The 23,205-nt window shown below is 38.9% G+C and overlaps 1 protein-coding gene across 1 annotated transcript in view; it reads right to left on the reverse strand.

Annotated features, from left to right (window-relative positions):
• Positions 1-22,313, reverse strand: part of GRPR (gastrin releasing peptide receptor) — an 83,056-nt gene extending 60,743 nt beyond the window's left edge. Inside the window, exon 1 of the mRNA XM_072138440.1 lies at positions 21,534-22,313. Coding sequence (XP_071994541.1) covers positions 21,534-21,946 — 413 coding nt within the window. The 5' untranslated portion in view covers positions 21,947-22,313. The remainder of the gene's footprint in view (positions 1-21,533) is intronic.
• Between the last annotated feature and the right edge of the window lie 892 nt (positions 22,314-23,205).

Consider the following 23,205-nt stretch of genomic DNA (forward strand, 5'->3'; position numbering starts at 1 on the left):
TGGAAAAAAAGTTAAAGCTTGTAGAAAGCATTGACAAAAATTACTGACAAATGAGCTGGAGATTAAGGTGCTGAGATATAGGGTTAAGTAACACATGTAATTATAATTGATTGCTAGATGCACAATAAACAATTACCTCTCTCTATTCACAGAATTTACAAAATTTAGTGATGGCTGCCTGTTTGTATGGGATGGGGATATTCCCCTATGGCCCATGTCCACCATTTGAGAGGAGTTATTTGGATAATAAAGACCCATGTATATTTCAGAAAACTTAAAAAAAGCTAAATCTCTCAAAACCTATGTTCACAAACAAAAGGCCCATCACAGAGTTATAAGCAATTCTCAGCTAATTAAGTGGAGATCAGATAGTGAGACTTGTACATTGGGAATTGGAGATGCATCAGGCTGGTGAATAAGCAAATTTTAATTATAGCCCCAAAACCCACAGCGGAATACTCATAAAAGTGATCGCCGGAACCATTAAACTGAGATAACTAGAAGAGGAAATTGTCAGATATGGGAATATATTTGACTGCAATTATACAACCATGTTAAAATTTTAGGACAAACTATAAAGTTTGTAATTTTCACACTTCATATTAAATGCTATTTAAAAGGTAATGTAATTGTTTATCTATTAGTTTTGGGCATTCACTTGGAAAATAGTGTTGCATAGCTCCATGGAGAATATTTTCAGCCTTGCAATTGGATTTTTTTGAACCGTTTTTCAAATTAATGATATCTAGATTCAAACTTGGACAATTCAGAACCCACCAAGTCAGTGGCCTTATGGGAAAATTTAGTGTTTATAACATTGCCGGATAAGCTATTCGTCGCCAATCCAGGTCAGGCAGCCAAACCTGAATGCAGAACCAACCATTGGGTCTAATCTTCTCTACTCATGGACTTTCTGAACTAATTAATCATTCATATTTCATTTAATGATGATGAGCTGCTTATGTCCTGATTTGAATGCAGTTCCAAACAATCCACCAATTCGCTGCTGCTACTAATGAGCCTAAAGGGCTCTGGTGGGTGTTTCTAGAGCCTCTCAGTGCAGTAGCTTTACAGGGTATTGCAATGAGCAGAATATGTCATTCCTCCTGTGCATTTCCTGCTACTTCTAGATTACACAGGCAAATGAAGAAGAGAGAGCAGGGGATTGGATGAGATATGTTCTGCTCATTATAATAGCCTTTGAATATAGAGGACTCAGGGGCTCTGGTAACACCGCCAGAGCCCTATAGTCTCATAGCATAATTTTAAAAGTTGATTTTAGAGGGAAGGAGGCCACTGATAACAAATATAAGAAGATGAGGAAGTGCCCCTGGTTTACCATGATGGATTTTGATGGTAGATTTCCTTTAAGTAAAAGATTATCATTGGAGATGATTGAAAGAAGAGGACATAGAAGAATTGATTCCTAAATTCCTGAAAACTTTGATTTGACTAAAATTTTATTTACATGTGCTTGTAAGCAAAGTAAAAAGCCTTGGAACAGTAAGGCATTCACATGGACGTGTGCTCATCCGCCTGTAGCCCGGTTGAGCACACATTGGTGCACTGGAGAGGAGGAGCAGAGTGCTGCTCACCCCTCCTCACCTGTACATGTATGGGGAAAGATAGAGCATGCTGCACATGTGTGTGACACCATACTGCTGCCGGGTTGCCATAGCCGTCTACTGGAACATACACGGCCACTTGAATGGGGCCTAAGTGGGACTTGATGACCTGCAGATCGGATAGAAGTCTGCAACTGTTATGGTCGGTCTCTTGGATGATATTGTTGATGATCATTGAGGGGGGACATTACACTCTGTTCATTTTTGGTTCACATATGTTTCTGGCCTGTAATACAGAAAGAAAATTTTGCATTTTCTGTTGAGGTTTTGGGATCCATACCCCAATTTTACCCCAATTTTTTGTTTCATATATGCCTCTATCCTGTGTGGGCTTTGTGAACATCCAACTACCGGTGATGGAAATGCACATAGACTCTCTTAATGCTTCAAAATAAAGTTTTTAACATGCTTCATGGAAAACTTCTGCAAAAAGGTTTGGATGAAATTCTTTATACATTCATGCAACTCTTGCTTGTACAAGTAGAGAACTTTTTTTATTACAATAGCGACTGCATTATGTTATTGTTACAGTGAGACCAGTAGACATTTTAGCTTCCCTCTACGTTTGACTATAGTGTTTGAACAGTTAATTGATTAAACATGACCATTTTAGCAGCCATTACAGTTCTAGGTCTGAGAACTGTTTTATTATCCCTTTGAATATTTTGCCTCTATTGTAGATTTTATTGACTCTATTTTAGTATCAGGTTCTCAAGGTTGATTGTTTAGTTATACGTTTATATAGTGAGCAAATCAGATAAAAGAATTTACTTTCTATTTCAAAAAGACGGTATTTGCAATCCAATTAACCCTGAGAAATATCAGATAAACATGAAAGTAGGTTAACTGTTTTTTGGAAAGAAAGCTAAGTATTTGTATTTACTGTCCTTTCCCGTATCGTGTGCTCTGTATCCTGCGTTTTTTCCCAAGATGTTTGTTTTGGTTGGTGTTTAAATACTGAAGTGAAAAGATAAGATGTATGATTGAATTAAAATGTACTGGAACAAGGTGTCATATACTGTATTCTATGCAGTTTGGAAATAGGGGAGGTAAGTCTATGTAGCCATAACGGAGACTGCCAAACACAGAAACTCGTGCTATAAAGTATCTAAAATAAGTAGAAGTAAAATAAATGTAAAAAAAAATCAAGTAAAATCTAAAAAGTAGTAGTAATTTTTTTAAGAAGCATATAAATTATAAAAAGTAGATCCAGTAATTAAAAACAAAAAATAATAGAACATAACTTGTCTCAGCATAAAATGTCAAGGTGAATTTTTGCTGAAGTTGGTAGTTATAGTGGTTTTCCAGTAAAACAAAGGTAATTTTCCTTTCTTTGGTGCTGTGTCATTTGCCTCCAGTGAATTGCTTTCACCTTCGACGAGACTAGCAGGGCTCAGCAGTCATACCAATGGCAGTCATTGGCCATACTGCAGCCACGGGTGTCAACAAGGCACCAGAGAGGCTTGCAACAACAGCAGGGATCCAAAAGGTACCCACCCGTCCACACTATTTTCCTGTTCCTGCTGGCCATGTTTTTTTTCAGGATGACTTACAAAAATTTCTTTTAAGGATATCTACTAGTACCTGTAAGGAAAAATACACAGAAAATACTCACCTACTCTTCGTTAATCTTAACATGCCAGGATCAGCTAAAAACGAGACTTATAAAAAGCAGCCTGGAGCGTGGGGATGCAATGTTGTTATGGTGGACTCTATGTACATGTTCAAGAGAGGCCTGGATGCCTTTCTGGAGAGAAAAAATATCACGGGTTATGGGGAAAAAACATTTAATTCTAAAGGTTGGACTTGATGGACTTGGCGTCTTTTTCCGGCCTTATATACTATGATACTATGATGCCTAGCGCTCCGGACTGCTAATTATTCACACCTCTCGTATCTCTTTCTCCCATGCTGGATGAGGGAGGTGACATGATGCAGTAGGTTTGCATAATTAGCAGCCCAGAGCGTAGGACATCAGTAAGCTTTTTATAAGTCTCTTTTTTTAGGTGATCCTGGCGTGTCATGATTAGACCACCACTGGGATCCAGATGAAGATGAGGACAGGAGAGTATTTTCAGTGAATTTTTACTTACATGTACTGGTAAATTCCCTTAAGTAAATTTATAATAAACTATATCACTGAAGCTGTTCTTTTTGTCAGGAGGCACAGCAGTTTGGTGTTTACAACTTCACTTTGTAATAAATGTATGATACTCAGAAATCTGTGTCTAAACTACTGTAGTTCCTATTTCCAGTTGGCCGGGTCATTCACAAATCTGGCTTCATTCATTGAAATGAATTCACTTGAACCTCCAGCCAAAGAGGTCAATACTGACTCTAGCAGCTCCTGTTCCTGTCCACAATGCAGGTTCCTTATGAGGTTATGTAATACATTTCTTCAGTTGTTCCAAAGAATAACATCTATTAGTTTTCTTTACAAAGCCAGCAGGCCTCCACCAAGAACCCATCAGTGTTTACACAAAATCCATACAGAGTAAACTGCTCCTCTGAAGACTGATGATACAAAACTGTGTCAAAAACACAATAAATTCCTGCTAGCAAAGTACTTTCAATACACTATTGACTTTGTAATGTATACTTTCAGACAAAATAGAAATACAAGTACAAGGTATAGTGGAGAAGGTCCAGGTTTCAAATGATGATCTGCTCAAAGATAACTTCAATTGGTAAAAACTTAGTTTTTAGTATTAATAAGGATGGGATAACGCATTTCGGTTGGTGAACTGCTCCCCTTTAATCCGTGTAAAACAGGGCACTGGAGTTATGAAAGTGGTGGACAGATGTGAAAGAGCTGGATAATGAATAGTAATAAGATCACTGTGTATGTGGCTCCTTCATATCTCACCACCACTTTCCTAACTCCAATACAATGTTTCACACAGTTATCACGAATGAAGCAGTTGGCCCACAAAATGCGTTATCCCAATCCGCATTAAATAATAAAAAATGTGTTTTAAAATTATCTGTGAGCAGCACGACATTTCAAACCTGGACCTTCTCATCTATTTCCTTATACTTGCATTAATCCAACTATTTTGGGTGGAAAACCAGGTGACGCTGCAGCTCTACTACAACAAGGGGCGCTGTGTGAACTTTCTACATTACACTCTGAAATAGAAATACAGCATCAAGAAGAATCAAATGCAACTTTGTATGTGTGAATGTGCAATTGACTGTACAATTAGGAGGAGGCTCTCAGACCTTGTTGGCCACCTGTAGCTTTGATCAGATATGGTTGGGCATGGAGGCATACAGATTTTGTATAGTATCCTGTAGCACATTCCACTATAGATGTTGCAGCTTGACCTATAGTCTCTTAGGTTGCTGACTCTGATGTGCCAGATGGTCATACAAATATTCATTTGGTAATAAATCTGGAAACTGTGCAGGCCAAGTAAGTTGAGATATTGCTGGCACCCTTGTATGGACCTGCACATTCGTGTTGAAAGATGCCGGCAGGAAGCCCTCCCAACACATGTAGCCAAAGGATGTCCAGCAAATATCAATGAGCTGTAGTGTTCCTCATATAATGACTAGAAGTGACATATTCAGTTATCCCTCAGATCACCATTCATTATTTGGGGCATCGTGTTCCTACACAGCAAAGACTGAATTGAAGAGATGACCACATGGCTGTAATACTTAAATTGGTTGCTAGGTAAGTAAGACCCTATCCACAGAATAGTGCTTAACTTGCTGATTGGTGGGGGTCTCAATGATGGGACCCTACAGATCACGAGAATGGGGGTCCTACGCATGCGCGACTGGCTGCTCTGGTTATCTCGGGGTGTGACGGGGGTACATCTGACCCCCTTTCTCAAGGTCCATCACTGAGACCTCAACCGATGAGCATGTAAGACTCTATCCTGTGGATAGGGCCTAACTTGCTTAGATAGGAAAACCCCTTTAAACCTGATGACAGGTTGACTGTTGCCAGGTATGAAACCAAACCTTGATTCATTTTCTAAAGAGGAAACCATTCCAATTTTTGTCAATGTTTCTAGTTTATGTCACCACTGCAACAAAGATGATGTTGGCAGTAAATGATGGGACATGTAATGCTTATCTCCTGGAATTATTTTGCGCAAAGAAAGGGGTGCGTAATGAAGATGTATGCATGGATGTTCGTCAACCAAAAAAGGGTGACCTGCTCCAGTTTGTTGGCAGATTTGTTGGTGGTTGGTTTCTGGATTATCTGCAGAAAGTTCTCCATGTGTGTGCTTGGCTGCCAATTTGTCTAAAAATGTGTGAATTTTTTACCACATTTACCAACCTGCTCCACATTTCACTTATCTCTGATTTATGAAGTGCAACTATTTAAAAAGAAGCAAATTAAGGTGCAAATTCACTTCAGTAGGAAACACTTTGTGGTTTTCACAAAATAAACTACTTTTTTTGTGACCTTTTCCTAAAAAGTCTCCAATCTAATGCAGACATCTAATGCAACACCTCATATGTGACATTTGATAAAGCCACTATGATAAATTTGACATACATAAAGCTCTTAAAATAGTCTAAAAAACTGCCACAAGAAATCTACCACTTTGAAACCCCCTATTTAAAATAAGCATACCTCCTTGTCACTGCTTGCATAGTGAATCAGGACTTGACTAAATTACCTTTTGATTTTTAAAAAAGAAATTCAGTTTTTAAATTATGCAAATTAACCCTGGGCTCCTGTGCTTGTAACACAGGGGGCTCTGGCGCTTCGGCTGCTTCTAATTATGCACACAGGTGCACAGCTCGTTATATCACACAGCTGTGATTACTCTCTGTGATATAATGAGCTGTGCACCTGTGTGACCATGGTCAGAATTCTGTCCACTGGTAGTAAACATAGAAGCTTTCTATATAATGACAGCAAGCAGAGATCTATAAAAGCATAAGGAATTGATACAGAAAGTAAACTGGAAATTGTATAACTTTTGATAAAACAAACAATAACATTAATTCGCCGAAATGGGAACACCCCTATAAGTTTTTCCCCTTTGTGACACATGTGATGCGTTGCCTCTTTAGTCTCACTTTTGCAACTTTTTAGTCCAAAATAGTATCTCCCCAAAGCAATTCTGGGGCTAGTATGCTCAGTTTTGGGACTTATTAGGCGCAAGAATGGGACAATTTCACAGCCTAAAAGTCGCACAAGTTGAACAAACATCTGGACTACAAAGATAAATAAGGCTACTGCATTAAATCTTTGAGGCAGTAACTTTGGTACGCGGCTTGATTCTGCAGCTAAAAAGTCTCAAACTGTGAAAAATCCTACAAAAAGTTGCACAAAAGAACAATAAAGAGCGCAATAGGAGTAATACATGTCCCCCAGTGACAGGAAAATGACAAAAACTTTCCCTCTTTTCATTACTATTCATTATTATTTATTGATTTACTTACTAACCCCTTCCCATGCCATAATAGTAAGCCCACAAGAAAATGGCGCAAGTGCGGTTTTTCACTATTTTCACTGCATTCAGAATTTTTTTTCCTGCTTCCCAGTACACGGCATGAAATATTAAATAGCATCACTATGAAGTGCTATTTGTTACGGAGAAAACAAGCTGTCACAGAACTCTTTACATGTAAAAATAAAAAAGTTTAAGATTTTTGAAGGTGGGGAGTGAGAAATGGAAATGAAAAAACAAGAAAGGACCAGGTCATTAAGGGGTTAAAAAATAAAACCTTTGGCAATTACTTCTTGTTACTTCTCATTACTATTTCTAATACACAGGAAAGTCCATGGAGTAGGAAAGGAGTTTGAGGAGGCTGCTGCCAGATAGTAAGTGATCGTAGCAGAATTAAGAACCATCTATTTTTTGTCATCTCTCTTCCAGCAGGTTCTTCCTCACCCTCTCCTAATAATAGACACTAATGTTAAAAGCAGGAAAGAGAAAAGCAGCTCAGTAGAAGCTAATAACACATCAACATTACGAAGATTTATTACGTTTCTTATATGCACTTGCAATATTCATTTATAATAATTGGAAGTCCAATTTAAAAAGCCTGAAGATAACGATCAATGTTAGTTTTAATACGGAAGATTTTTTTCAACAGTGTTTTTAATATATTTTTTTTCTGATCTTAGTTTGAAGTCATGGACAATGTCATGGAGCCACTTTCAAACATTAAGAGATGTCTTAGAAGAGTTTTCTCTACTTGTGAAGTCCTTTTGGATGAGCAGTCACCTTGGGGTGCTAATGGATATCATTTGGAGATGACGGCTTGCATTTAGATTTGATGGAGTCCCGACGGGGATATATATATAATTTTTTTTCCCTTTTTGAGCTAAAGTTTTCTTGGTGACACTTGCTGATGACTACTTTACTCATATGTTATGGTGTACAATAAATTTTAAAATAGATGTAAAAAAAACACTTATTCTTTTGATGAAACGTCTTACAGTTTATTTAAACTTTTTTATATATTTTTATAATTTTTTCCTTTTTTATATTAGTGGGAAAATTCTCATGAATTATCCAGGACCAAATTTTAACATTATGAGTAGCATTCCGAGTCTATTCAACACACTGGATCTAGAGCAGGGGTCTTAAACTCGCGGCCCGCGGGCCAACTGCGGCCCGTGGGACAATATTTTGCGGCCCCCACCTGCATGGAGAGGGCAGGTCGCGCTGCATGGAGAGGGCTCACGGGCCGAGCCCTCTCCATAGCCGGTAAGTCTTTGCTGCATATTGCAGCAAAGGCTTACCGGTAACACCCGCGATCGGTGCTAGTACCGATCGCGGGTGTTTTCACAGCGATGGCTGCCGGCAAAGCTGCCGGCAGCCTCAAACAGATAGCGGCGCATGGGCGCCGCCATCTTACCTGGGATCGCCGCTCCCCGTGACGTCATCGGGGGGGCGGCGATCCGTCTCCATGGTAGCGTCGGGTCTTCCGAAGACCCGAGGCTATTTCGTTTTAACCCCTTCATTACAATGTGCTGATAGCACATTGTAATGAATGAGGAGGAAAATCCCCATATATTGCCATACTGTAGTATGGCAGTATATGATAGGATTGATCAGACAACCTAGGGTTAAAGTACCCTAGGGAGTCTGAAAAATAGTATAAATAAAAATACAAAAAAGTTAAAAAAAAAAAAATGATAATAAAAAAACCTAAAATTTCAAATCACCCCCCTTTCCCTAGAACTGACATAAATATAAATAAACAGTAAAAATCATAAACACATCAGGTATCGACGCGTCCGAAAATGCCCGATCTATCAAAATATGATAACGTTTTTTCAATGCGTTTATCCCCGTAACGGAAAATAGCGCCCAAAGTCGAAAATGGCACTTTTTTGCCATTTTGAAAAATATAAAAAATCTATAAAAAGTGATCAAAAGGTCGTACAGTCCTAAAAATGATATCATTGAAAATATTATCAAATTTCGCAAAAAATGACACCACCCACAGCTCCGTACACCAAGGTATGAAAAAGTTATTAGCGCCAGAAGTTGGCAAAATCAAAAAAATAATTTTTGTACAGGAGGTTTTAATTTTTGTAAAAAACATTATAAACCTATAACAAATTTGGTATCCCCTTAATCGTACCGACCCAAAGAATAAAGTAGACATGTCATTTGGGGCGCTCAGTGAAAGACGTAATATCCAAGCCCACAAGAAAATGGCGCAAATGCGTTTTTTTTCATCATTTTCATCGCATTTGGAATTTTTTTCCCGCTTCCAAGTACATGGCATGTAATATTAAATACCATCACTATGAAGTGCAATTTGTTATGCAGAAAACAAGCCGTCACACAGCTCTTTACGTGTAAAAATAAAAAAGTTATAGATTTTTGAAGGTGGGGAGTGAAAAATGGACATGAAAAAACAGGAAAGGGCCCGTAACCGGTTAATCCGCTTCCCTCCGGTACTTGAAGAAGATGAAGTCGGCCCTATGATCGCACTTGGTGCAGGTCAGAGCGGCGACTTCATCTTCTTCGATGGGAGGCAAGTACCGGGGGGGAGGGGGGGATGGAGTGTCCTGGGCTCAGTGCGGTAGGAGCTTGGGACCCCTCGGTGCACAGGACGCGTTCATAGAGAGAACACGTCTCCCAGCATGGGGCTTTCCTTGCGCTGGGAGACGCCATGACATTTGAATCTGAATAATGATATTTTGTAAGCGCATTTTGTGTGGAAAACTTGATGCGGCCCAGCCTTACCCAGAATCTACCTCCAGCGGCCCCCAGGTAAATTGAGTTTGAGACCCCTGATCTAGAGCTATCAATTATTTATGACACATCTAGCTCCTGGGACCCCCGACAATCGGCTATCTCTTCCTTCTGGTCCATAGTGCTCCACTCCTAAAACATCAGTATGTCCGAAATTGGTGATAGCAGGGGTGTAACTGGAAACTTCTATGCCCCGTAGCAAAATTTTTTAAAGGGCTCCCCTTTCTCTTATTGGGAGTCTAAACTAGCAGGGATCAAGCCAGAGGATAGGTCATTAACAACCCCTTCAGGACTATTTTGTCCTCAAGAACGTGGCCCCATTTTTCAAATCTGCCCTGGGTTACTGTATGTATCATAGTATCATAGTATCATAGTATATAAGGCTGGAAGGAGACGCAAGTCCATCAAGTCCAACCTTCAAGAATTAAATAAATGTTTTATCCCCATAACCCGTGATATTTTTTCTCTCCAGAAAGTCATCCAGGCCTCTCTTGAACATGTACATAGAGTCCGCCATAACAACCTCCTGCGGCAGAGAGTTCCATAGTCTCACTGCTCTTATAGTAAAGAATCTTTGTCTATGGTGATGGTAAAATCGCCTCTCCTCTAGGCGTAGTATAAGTGGTTATAGCTTTGGAAGGCTTTAACATATCAAGGGGATTTTGAAATAGTTTTCTCGTGATACATTGAACAAAAATTAGAATCAGTTTTAACAACCATTCATTTCAATGGTTCTGTAGATCCATCATTTTCGCAATCTGTCAGGCTTCAGGTTTTTTACATGCAAAATATGTCCTTCAAGCACTACTTTTCCTTCAATAAAAAAATAAATGAGGCCCGGCAGAACTGATGACAACTGATGTTATTGAAAACAATGGCGGCTATAACCCATTTTATTCTTCCTCTTATGGAACACAAAATGCAATGTATGTACAGGTCATAAACAGGCAGCAAGGCAGCAGAAATAATTTAAGGAGGGGGCTAGAAACTGCCACTCAAGCCACTGACCCTGAGTCTGCATTCAAACATTCCGGTTGGCTTGCGTTTTTAAATGCAATCCAATTGGAAGGAGATGGGGCTTGGCCCGATCGCATATGCATATCATGTAAACAATACAGAACATATGCGATCGGCCGGACCCTGCCCTGTTCCAATTGTATTGCATTTAGAAACAATCCAATCCATTATTTTGTAAATTACAAAGAACATGTACTAACCGAAATTCACATCCCAAAAATGTCAACTGTCTCCATTTTATATGATTTTAGAGTGTATTAAACAATTGTTGCTGGGAGGATTTTGTGCCAATAACAACTATATAAATGTATATTAAAAAAAAGAACAAATAGAATGTCCAGTTTAATTCTTTACCTGGCAAAAAAAAAACTATGATTGTCAGATTTTTTGAGAAGAACATGCACAAACAGCCAGAAAATGGAATAGCAAATATTATACTGTAGTAATGCAGGAACTGGGAAGAGACAAGTGACACAGACAGAGATAACTATCCCTGTCCAAAAGCCTTGCCTACTTTAAGTAGTAGGGGACAACTAATCAATGTTCCCTTCTGTGTCCAAAAACACAGAGACAAAGAGAAAACAGTACAAAGAGAGAAGAATAGTTGCCAGACCATGATTAGAACCAAGAGGACAAATGCAGTACAACATCACAAGATAAAAGGATAGTCTGAATACAAGCACATGGTCACGCTATCAGAAATCGGAAGAACAGGATACATAACAAACCAGGGCAGGAAGTTGTCCTCTTATGTGATGTCAGAGTTACGGTCCAGGAAGTGACAGGCCCAGAACTCTGAAATCCAGACAAGACAGAACAGCCAGGGAGTAATGTGAGAGGACGGAGATTCTGTCTGTAATAAAGTGTTAACTATTGATGAACCAGAGCAGAGCTGAAGGAGACAGATGGGTGTGGTCCATGTTATCAAAGGTTGTCGGGGAAAGGAATAAACAACTATTCACACAAACAAAAAACAGCATGAAATAAACTGACAAATCAGCGCATACTCATCCGTACCTTGGGAAAAGAGACTGTTCAGTTTGTCAATAAAAAAACATAGAAATATGACTATAGTTATCAATCATTTTCAAAATTGTAGTAAAAAGTGATCGCCAGTGAATTTCTACCAAATAAACTTCAATAATTATCAGTGAAAAGTATTAGCTCACTTTTATTGTATGCTCCAAGTGCTCTATTCATAAGTGTAATTAGAACTGTGCAAAGTAGATTATTCTACTCCTCGTATTTATAGTCTATTCTTGAAATCTTCAAAAGATTGCAATTTCTAATGTTTACCGAATAGGGCTTACAGACAGGTAAGGTTGAGGTCTTCATAACAAAGGTCTACCACATGGCCCATTTAAAATAAGGAAGCAATCATAGGACTGCTAGTTCCTGACACCAACCCAATGGATTGTCCTGCCGGTCAGCCAACAAACAAGGTAAAAGCATTAAAGATGCGGCATAAAAGATGCAAGGTTGACTAAAGAAGTCCTCTATTATTGATCACTGAGCTGAGTAATTGAGCCCTAAAGGCCCTATTACATGGGAAAACGGAACAGAGAATGATCTGGAACGGATGTCCCTTGGAGCATAAATTCTTGATCACTGCCCACATCTGTTCTGCCCAGTCATCGGTTCTGGATGGGGATGAATAAATTATTGCCACTATACAATTTGATTTAGGAAATTTAGCAATTACACAACACACACAGTAAAAAATGTATATTAGAAATATACATACTGTATATTATTAGATTCTTAACGGAAATAAGCCAGTAAAATATTTCCCTCTTTCGATTTCACCCTCCATGCTGAGTTTGTACATAAGGGTGACAACTATCATATCTAACGTAACTTTATCTTAACCATAGAGATATAGAGATAAATAATACCATACTTTAAAATGATTTTCCATTGTTCCAAAAGCATGACAGGGGCACAGTAAGAATACGAAGAAGATTTTCTATATAAGATTTGGCAGCCAATTAACTTGAAGAAGGTCAAAAAAATAGTCACTGCTGTTCCGACAAACTTTATACCAATTATTCATACAAGAGAAGATAAGAAAGTGTTGTGTAATCCCAGTGGTTCACAACTGCTGAGGTCCCTGTTTCCCCCCATTGGTTGCGGATACTGGTCTATTTACAACCTCATTTCCTGCTGAAAATATATTTAAAAGTCTAGTGCGAAATTGTCCCCAACCAATTCCTGTTTATTAAAAAGACACTAGACCTTTATCTGTAAGACCTCATGCACACAACCGTATAAAATGGCTCCATGTATTCGAATGGGTAATATGGCCATCCATGTACATCGCTGTATTGTCCACAGTACTGTACCATGAGCAGGACATATAAAAATATAGTTTATACGGTTGAAAAAATACACATGTCCATCAAGTCCAACCAAGGAATGGATTGGATGAGAAAGGGATTTAGGGAAAACATGTTATTTAGGTGTAATAAGTCATCTAGACCCTTCTTGAAGCTCTCTGCTGTCCCTGCTTACATTTGCAAAGTCTACCCCATGTATGTATCTGATCACATGAAATCACAGCAGCCTCCATGGAGGATGGGGAGGAGTAGAATTCCATGGGAAATGGGGAGGTGTAGAAGTCCAGGAAGCTGCTGTGATTTCATGTGATCAGATACATACATTGGGTAGATGCTTCAAATGTAACAGGACCTTAGATGATGTCACCCTGATCACATGAAATGCTGAGAAGAGGTAAGGAACCTGGGCAGGAGTAGATAGGAGGAGCTGGGCGAGCAGCTCCCTCTGATGTCAGGTAATATAACATAAAGTTGATTTATGGAAATGTAAGGGAAACTATTTTTAGCTAAAATAAGGGCCTCAGTTAATTAAAAGGGGTCTATAGGAACCTGTCACCAGATGTACCATAATATTTAAGGTGCCTTACTTCCAGGAAATATACAATACACTTCCACATTTTACAGTTCCAGATTTCATCAAGTACAGAGACACGGAGGGGGACTTATCGGACATTAGACCAGTGTACGTAGATGGGCTAGCTTACAGTGCCAATTAAATAAATTTTTTGGCTCACCAACCTAATTTTTCTGGAGCATAAACTTTTTGTCACAAGCTCTGCCCCTTTTCCTAGCCCACATCCTTTTTAAAGGTGTTGGGAGAGGGTGTTTAAGTTTTTTAAGACTTTTTGCTGCAAATTATCTCAGAATTCTGGACCAGAAAGCTAGATACATCTCTCTCACTGTGTCTACACATTTTCTTCCATAAAAGGACACCTGTCATCAGGTCTGTGTCACTAGTCCTGTCACTACTACCTGTTGGAGCAGCTCACAAGGATCCATCCCAGCCTTTATCTAGTTATTTCATACATTATTCATTGTAAAATCATCTATTCTTTATCATGTAAATGAGGCTGGTCACATGGTCAGAGGCAGTGATGTCACCCCTGTTACCCCTCCCCTCTCCTCCCCCTGCTCATGTCTGTGTGTAATGTATAGTAAAGCATGGCTAGTGTGAGTGCTGCATCTGCTGACATGCTGCATCCTCCTAATACACAGAGACACAGACATCAGCTACACATGAATCTGACATGTTCTGCTATAACATGGCTGCCTGGAGCTGTTGTATCTCTCCTACATACATACACACACACAGGCTGCAGGGGGTGTGGCCACCAGCAAGCACATGGAGCAGCCATCACATCATTATAAAGCCTCACACCATTATACAGGCTGTCAGTCATGCAGTGGGGGCGTGGATGTACCTCCCACTCATGAATAAGTTGGACAGCTTGAATATGCTAATGACCCATTGGACATTTCACAGGTCATTTGCATACAGCTTTAGGACCTCATTGCTTAGGTTTACAGGCATGTAGAGGGACAATGAAGGGACAGAGGCAATGCTTTCTAATAGCAGTTTATGAAAATATATTTAGATTAGGGGGGTTATTTTGCATGACAGGGTCTCTTTAAGTAAGCTACAGGTGTAATCTGGTATGAAAAATACTGACTATGTTTTGGAAAATCTTCTACTTTTCTCCAATCCAATTTAAGGCCCTTTTCCAGCTTTCCTATAGAGCTCTAGGATTTCTGCACTTTACACTTCATGCAACACAATTCTTAATGTATACTGTACATCTGACAACTTTGTCTGAAAGGTCATCTGCATTGCCAGCTTTTAAACGTATCAGGTTTTATAGAAGTGTTATACACGCCAAAATGTCTCCACAGTAGACGTTCCAAGTTTCATTAACATCTTGTGTAACAGAGATTTTGGAGATTTTGTTAACATTCTACATCTTAAAGAGGATCTTTCATCACCTCCAACAACTCTGACTTGTCTTTATTAGGTACCATTCTACTGTTTCGGCACAGCTGGTATTTTTTTTATCTACTTCCCAACTTTTCCCAGCAATCGTTCATGTGAGTTTATGACCCAAATATTCAAATTGCTTCTTTATTGTCAGCTGGGTATTCCTGATCTGTCTGCTCTAGCCCAGGACCCCCTACCTGACTGCCGAGAGCCTGCTAAGGGGGGCTGATGTAGTAAGGCTGCAGCATTGTGTCCTAGTCTTAATCATCAACGCTCCTGGCATGCAACATATCGGAATTACTAAGAGTTCTGACCTCTAAGTAATTCAAGCACAGGACTTGAGTGCTAGAATGGACACTTACTCCAGGTCCGACCTACCGCAGATTTCAGCTATAGCCTGTGCCAGATTTTGGGAGCAGGTTGAAGCAAATTTGAGTGTAAATGGCATCCCTGCCCTCGACTCGCCATTTTTAAAGAGAAGGAAAAAGTGGCAAATTCCATGGTTTGCACCAGGAATTGAGAACTTTTTGTTAAAAAACTGAAGCACAAAGCATGATACATCTTTCTTGGGAACAGTGAGGGCTTAATTTTAATTCAGCCAATATCAGTGAATGTATTATTCTATTAGAATCCAGGACTAGCTACATTATTACTCTGTAGTTGTTGTCTGAATAAATTTGACCACGTTTATGTCATGCAAAATGATTATTCTGCTATATACTGTACATATATATATATATATATCATATATGACAGTGGTGGCGAACCTATGGCACTGGTGCCAAAGGTGGCACTCAGAGCCCTTTCTGTGGGCACTCAGGCCATCACCAGAGATGACTCCAGGTATCTTCCTGCAGTCCCAGACATCCCAGGACTTGCTGTGCACAGTTATTTTTAAGTGACATTGCTACCTGCTACTACTGGAGTAGTGGGAAGGTGTGGACAGATCTGGATTATCATTGTAGCGCCTGCTCCGACCCTGACAATTCTTCCTGTTTATGGGACTCTGGAGGGAAGCTACAATGATCATCCGAATTTCTTCTATTTTCTGCTTTATTGGTGTCCTCAGGTGCTGGTATCAATGAAAACTGTGACAGAGAAGGGAGTATAAATCATAAATAAAATTTCTGTGTTGGCACTTTGCGCTAAATAAGTGGGTCTTGGTTGTAGTTTGGGCACTCGGTCTCTAAAAGGTTCGCCATCACTGATATATGAGATGTAGAATATCTGCTATTGCTTTGGCCTCTGACATTAATCCTGGTGCTTATATATCTGCTTAATATCTGAATCCTAACCCTTAAACTGGCTTTACTCCAATTCTATTGAAAATCACACCTGTGTGCAGTATTCACTGTATATTCTCACTTGTGGTCCGTATTGATCTGTCAGTCGTTCCTGTGCCATCATTGGACATCATTAGACTCCTTCTCTCATATACTCTAGGTAGCATGCAGCATCCATTAATGTGAGAACATATGGATGTTTTATGATCTTCTAAGCAGGTTCCTTCACCTTTGTTCTCATCTGCTAATGCTATTCCCTTTCATCTTCTTTTAGAACATGGTACCTCTTATTGACTTCACCTTGAGATCTAATTATGACCTTGTATTGCTGGTCCCCTATGCACCAGAGTCACCAACCTCTTTACCCTTCACAGGTACAGATATTCATAACTACGAAGAATACAAACCCTTATTTTTCAGCTTCAATACTATTTATTGACACAGAATTGGGTAATTGTAGGCTGTGTTTTACTTTCTTGCGACCTTTGTATATTATGGTAGCAGATGGCTGTGGAAAATTAATAAGACATTCTTAGGCTTATACTATAAAGTTGCTGTAAATCAGCTGGTGATCGCTCACTTGGAAGGCAACAATCAATAATACATAAATAGAGAGAAAAAGAAAAGAAAGAAGAAAAAGAGAAATACTGTAGATAGACATGGTTTTGAGATAGATAGAAGATGGATAGATAGACAGATACGAATTAGAAGAAGCAAGCAACACTCGAAAAATCTAGTTCATAAGTTGGTGATCTTTATTGAGGCAAGTGGCAACGTTTGGAAAAGGTGTCTAACACATGAAACGTTGCCACTTGCCTCAATATAGATCACCAACCTTTGAACTCGATTTTTGGAGTGTTGCTCGCTTCTTCTAATTCGTGTCTATGCAAGGATCAAGCCAGGACCTTTGCAGGCTTTGCACCTCCCCCCCCCCCCCCTCCTTAGGGGTTCGATAAAGCTGTGCAGACTTGAACTCTACTACTTGTTAGATATATAGATAGATAGATAGATAGATAGATATAAAGTAGAAGATCCAGAGCAGCACAGCTAGCGGTGGGTGCAGAAGCCGGTGATCCCTTGGCCAGGGTCTCCAATATAGGTTCAGTGAAGAGGCAGCACTCCTTGTAGTGGTGAAAGGGGTGAAGCTTTATTCCTTTAAAGGTGTAACGGTACACCGAAACGTCACATTTTATGGAATAAAGCTTCACCCCTTTCACCACTACAAGGAGTGCTGCCTCTTCACTGAACATAGATAGATAGATAGATAGATAGATAGATAGATAGAGATGTACAGAGTTATAGTAGATAAAAGATAGATCACAATAAACGCTAAAACACAGCCTTTATTGATATTATATATAATATTTTTACTGTATGCATTATAGAAAAGGAACATCCTCTCTGTTCTTCATAAAAACATTGGTACATGGCAAATGTCTGTTATAAATGATGATGACATACAATTGCCAGGTACCACTGTTTTTATGAAGAACAGAGAGGGATGTTCCTTATCTTCAGTGATATACTCTTTGCTGGGAGAGATGCATACCTGGTAATCCTTCATTCACTGCTAAATACATGCTAGATAGATGATAAATAGATAGATACAAAGACACAAGACACAAGACATATAGATAGACTGAAAATGGAATGAAAGATAGATAAAGGATAGATGGATAGAGATGATATGTAGATAGATAACATGTGATAGATAAAAAAGAGAGTTAGACAAGCATGGAATAGATTAAAGGAGTAGACATACATAGATAGATCAACATAATGTAGATAATGGATAGGTAAATACATATATCCAACAAAAATGAACCGACACTCCGGGTAGTTGGTGTAAAAGCTTGAGAAAGGTGCACACCGCACCGAAACGTCGCTTGTCTTGGAACAAATCACACCCTCCTTTTACACCAACTACCTGGAGTGCTGCTTCATTTTTGTTGGATATGTATGTTAGTCGTGTACCTGGACTTTGAAGCCTTGTTTTGCACCTCCCCCCTACACTGGGGCTTGTTCACACTGTGCTGCAAAAAGACTTTTTTTCCCTTTTCTAGATACATATATAGATAGACATAGACAAATATGAAACATATTATAGATTAGAAGTCCTAACAAGTGATAGACATAGGAAAGATGGACATAAAGATAAACATATAAAGCACATAGATAGATTATTATATTAATGTGACCCTTGCCCTGGGATCTACGGTTCTGCTCTGGACTTTCTTTTCTCTAGATAGATAGATATAAGAAGTAAAAAGTGGGCAGCACTCCGTGGTTCCAATTTAAAAAAGAGGTGAACTTTATTGAACAAGTGGCAACGTTTCGGTGTATAACACCTTCATCTGGAGGTGTTATACACCGAAACGTCGCCACTTGTTCAATAAAGTTCACCTCTTTTTTAAATTGGAACCACGGAGTGCTGCCCACTTTTTACTTCTTATACCTACAAGAGGATCAAGCCAGAACCTGTGGGGGCGCTACACCCCTCCTTGTTAGGAGTTTATGAGATTGTGCTGACTTGGACTTTAATTCATTTCACATAGATAGATAGATAGATAGATAGATAGATAGATAGATAGATAGATAGATAGATCTGAGGTAAATGAGAGAAAACATGAGTAAGATGATGGATAGAGTGTAAAATTAAAACTGCATCAGATGTATCAATCATATCGTAACTTTTTGTAGAACTTTGACATCTGACAGTTCCCATTGCCGCTATCACATACTTGCACTGGGACTTGGGCACGCTCATGTATCCTCACTGTCACTTAGTAGTACTGAGGTATAACAGTACAGCACATTCAGGATAACAAACACAGCTCTGCTATAAAGATGAAGACAGAGAAAAACTCCAATAGATATGTATATATAATTCATGACTGGTGTAATTGTCCTGAATTTCTGCCGCTATCCCCCTCACATTCCAAGGCTGCAGAGAATTTAGGATAATGTATGTTCCCATCTGACAACTATCTACTGGTGATATTACAGTAGCCTTTACGTGCCAGATTTTATCAGACAGAGAATAATTCCACATATAAGGATGACACAGGTCACACAGCTCCCCTGCTCCACATTTCTCATCTTTAATCCCAGAGGTTTTACTGAGTTGGAAAGAAGCCACTTTTCCTCTGCATTCTCCGTACGTTGTCAGACACTTGGAGACTATCACTGAGCAATGATATTCAGCTACAGGTGATCTTTACAATATGTTCTCATGGCTTTGCTGACCCAAGCTTTGATTGTTGGAGGATGTGACAACCCCTGGTACAGAATGCTGAGTGATGCCCTGTTATGGTCCATTATCCTATGTCTGATTTCTTGGAGACACAAGACATGATTGGACTGAATAATGAGCCCCTGCTGTGCAGCTATGTGCAGCCCCAGACTGGGATGTCCTGCTGTGTGCATTATGTTATTGTCTTGTAACATCAGCATTGTGTGGTAAGGTAAGTAACATCTGAAGGTGGAAGAAGCTTAGACCCATTCACTGCTGGAATCTTGGTAACAGTTGTACAATGTGTATATATATGTTTAATGTAACACAAGCTATAACCATGTTATAGCCAATTTAACCATTACCAATTTAGCCATTATCTCCATTCCTTACTTCTGTAAAAGTAGAGAACTGAAGTTTAACAAATCAATTAAAAGTCCCACTGACATCAATGCAAATTTTATGTCATCCGTTATGGTCAGTTTTGAAGGTATCCGTGATCCAATGCATTTTTTTTAAATGGAGAAAAAGTACTGCAGTCTCCCTCATTTTTTCCATAAAAAAAAAGCATGGATAACGGATCCTTGCCTAAACGGAACATAACGGATGACATAAAATTTACATTGATGCCAATGGGATTTTTAATTGATACACTTCGTAAAACCTCAGTTCTGTACTTTTTTTAATGCAAAGGAACGGTAGTATGAAATGGAACTTTCATATTCTTCCTATGGGATTTGTTTGAGTATTCTAGCTTCCATCCAATGCCAAAACGTGCTCCAAGGGAAATATTAGTGTGAAAACTGAATAATGCTATATGCAGAACCATGGAATATGTTAGTGCTATATTTAAAATAACTAACTATTTGTAGTAGTGTGTCTATTGATAAATTCAGCAAAGGGTTAAAATAATGACATATAAATCCCTTTGGGCAAGATTGAATTGATTTTTTTTTTTTTTTGAGACGTGGGACTTTAAAGAAAGTTATGCACAGTATTGAGGACTTATCACATTCATAATAGCATATGTATAACATATCTAGCAGTAAAACATAAAAAACACACACGGTATTAACACAAGGAAGAAGGTTTTTGCAGAATTTAAATGTTTGCAGTATATATATATATATATATATATATATATATATATATATATATATACATATAAAGCCACTCCTGAATTACATTCCTCTTTCTATCCCATTACACTCTATGGAGGCTGCCCCCTTATATGAGCAGATCATCCCTTTAAAAGATCAAAGAGCTCAAAGAGATTGCAATGTATACACATCAATACTGTATATGAGCAAGTGTACACTTCCATTTTCATACATTGTATCCTTCCAAGTTCCTCCCATTATAAGGCTATTTTGCCACTTGATGCATTTAGAAGTTGCTATTACTTCAATTTTAACTCTATTACAATATGATATTATGCAACTTTGTTGTTCCTTTAGGCAATTGTTGTTGTTCCTTTAGGTACAGTTAACCCTAATGCCTACGTTCCCCATTATTCAGGTGAGTCCAGGATGCTGAGATCTGGTACAATCGTTTTTCCTTAAATTGATAAATCTGTTTCCAATTTCACAAGGTTAAAAATCCCCCCAAATTATTTTGTTTACTTCTGCAGAGCCACTGCTCATTTGTATGGAAATCCCATCCAACAACCCTTCTGTCTGATCTCCTTTGAAGTGTGACGTGAAGAGAGTGAGATTTTGGGATAAGCAGCAACAAATCAGAAATGCCAGTTTCTAAGTTTGTCAAAATAGTGACTATAACAATATTATTCTATTACTAATGCTACAGATATCATAATAGACAAAAAACAGTAATACAATCCATATTTTAACAACTGGAAGGGGAGGCAGGGGTTACATACCTGTCAGCTGAGAGGGCAGTCAGGGTGAACACTGATACCCCAACAGATGTGAGCTGTATGAAGGGAATGAGCTTGCAGCCCACCCTGCCAAACAACCACTTATCTGCCAGGTACCTACTGGCATCCACAGGGGCACAAGTGACCAACAACAGCAGGTCTCCCAGAGCCAGGCTGGAGATGAAGAGATTAGGGACATTTCTCATGGATTTTACAGTGCAGAAAATTTTGATTAAGGTCACATTCCCAACAAGTCCTACAAGAATGATGAGTCCATACACAGGGGCAATGGCATAGGTGACCCCAGGGTAGAACCAGTCTTCAGCAGAGTGGTTGGAGCTATGATTAAAACAGGAGCTGGTGTGAGCAAAGTTGTCCACTTCAAAGTCCAGCAGCAGGCAGTTTTCTGGGCTCATTGTCAGACACCAGGTAAAGTTAGAGGTAATGATCTTGTATTATCCACACTGTCAGCCCATGGAGTCTTCTACTGAGGTGCAGTCACATCTCAGAGGTCTCTTCTCTTTCTGATTTTGATCTTTATATCTTCATTTTTTCTATATGATCCCCCTATGACATGACTTCACTTTTGAATCCTTTTGACTCTCAAACTCCTTAATCACTTTGCAAAATAAGCCAAAGTATTCTCCACATATCTTGTATCCACTTCTGAGTCCAGTGTGTAGTATTCAGAATTCAGGGCAGTTCCTTTGAAGACTTGTGACACTTTATTAAAGGAAGAAATCCAGAGGTTTTCCTAAGTCCACCTGCTCGCTCTGTGCTATAAAGCAATGTGACTGGAAGCCTTGCAAGTGCTGCTGTGGTCTCTGGATATGAGATGTGTGCAGAGCCCCCTACTGGGCAAACTGTGAACTGCTACTGAGATCACATCAATCCCCCCATCACTGCTGGATTCTACTGGTATATACTGTGCAATGCTCTGCATCTGTAGGATCAGTCTGTTACCAAGGGACTGTGATGCAAGCAGATAGTGACTGGTGCTGATGTAATGCACTGACATAAAGACTATATTTCATATCTACGCATGGATGTAGGCAAACACAGGTTAATAACATACCGTGAACTATAATATCTCCATTAATAATTATTCATCACTGTACAATTTTTATTTAATTAAAATTTATTGCTGGAAATTCTGGATAAGTGGCTAGTGATAGAATGTATTGTATATAACACTTCTGATTATCATAGACCTCCATGGTACAGAAAACTTCAGAGATTGTTAGATTCTGTATGATGGGGTTATTCCTTCTGTATAGTATACACGTACCTATGGACAAACACTACTGCTCAAAAGTTTGGGGGTCACTTAGAAATTTCCTTATTTTTGAAAAAAAAGTATATATGCACATGATATATGAATCATAAATACACTTGATACATTGTTAACCCCTTCATGGTCGATGGTTATCGGTGCCTCAATGTCCATGTCAATTTTTGAGGTTCTGCCATGCGCTTCTTTAAATGACGATATCTCTGGAAAAGCTTTACCTGTCATAACAATTTTTACTTAGTCATGTGAGACATTAATTTGATAGAATAGTTTTATAAAGTACACATTTTTTTTTTAATAAAATTTGCCAATAATTGACTACAAATGTGAAAAAATAAGCTTTCTTGTCATTTTTTCAATTAAAGTTTTTTAAATAGGTAGTAA

The sequence above is a fragment of the Engystomops pustulosus genome, chromosome 2, assembly GCF_040894005.1.
Source record: "Engystomops pustulosus chromosome 2, aEngPut4.maternal, whole genome shotgun sequence".
Classification (NCBI taxonomy): Eukaryota; Metazoa; Chordata; class Amphibia; order Anura; family Leptodactylidae; genus Engystomops; species Engystomops pustulosus.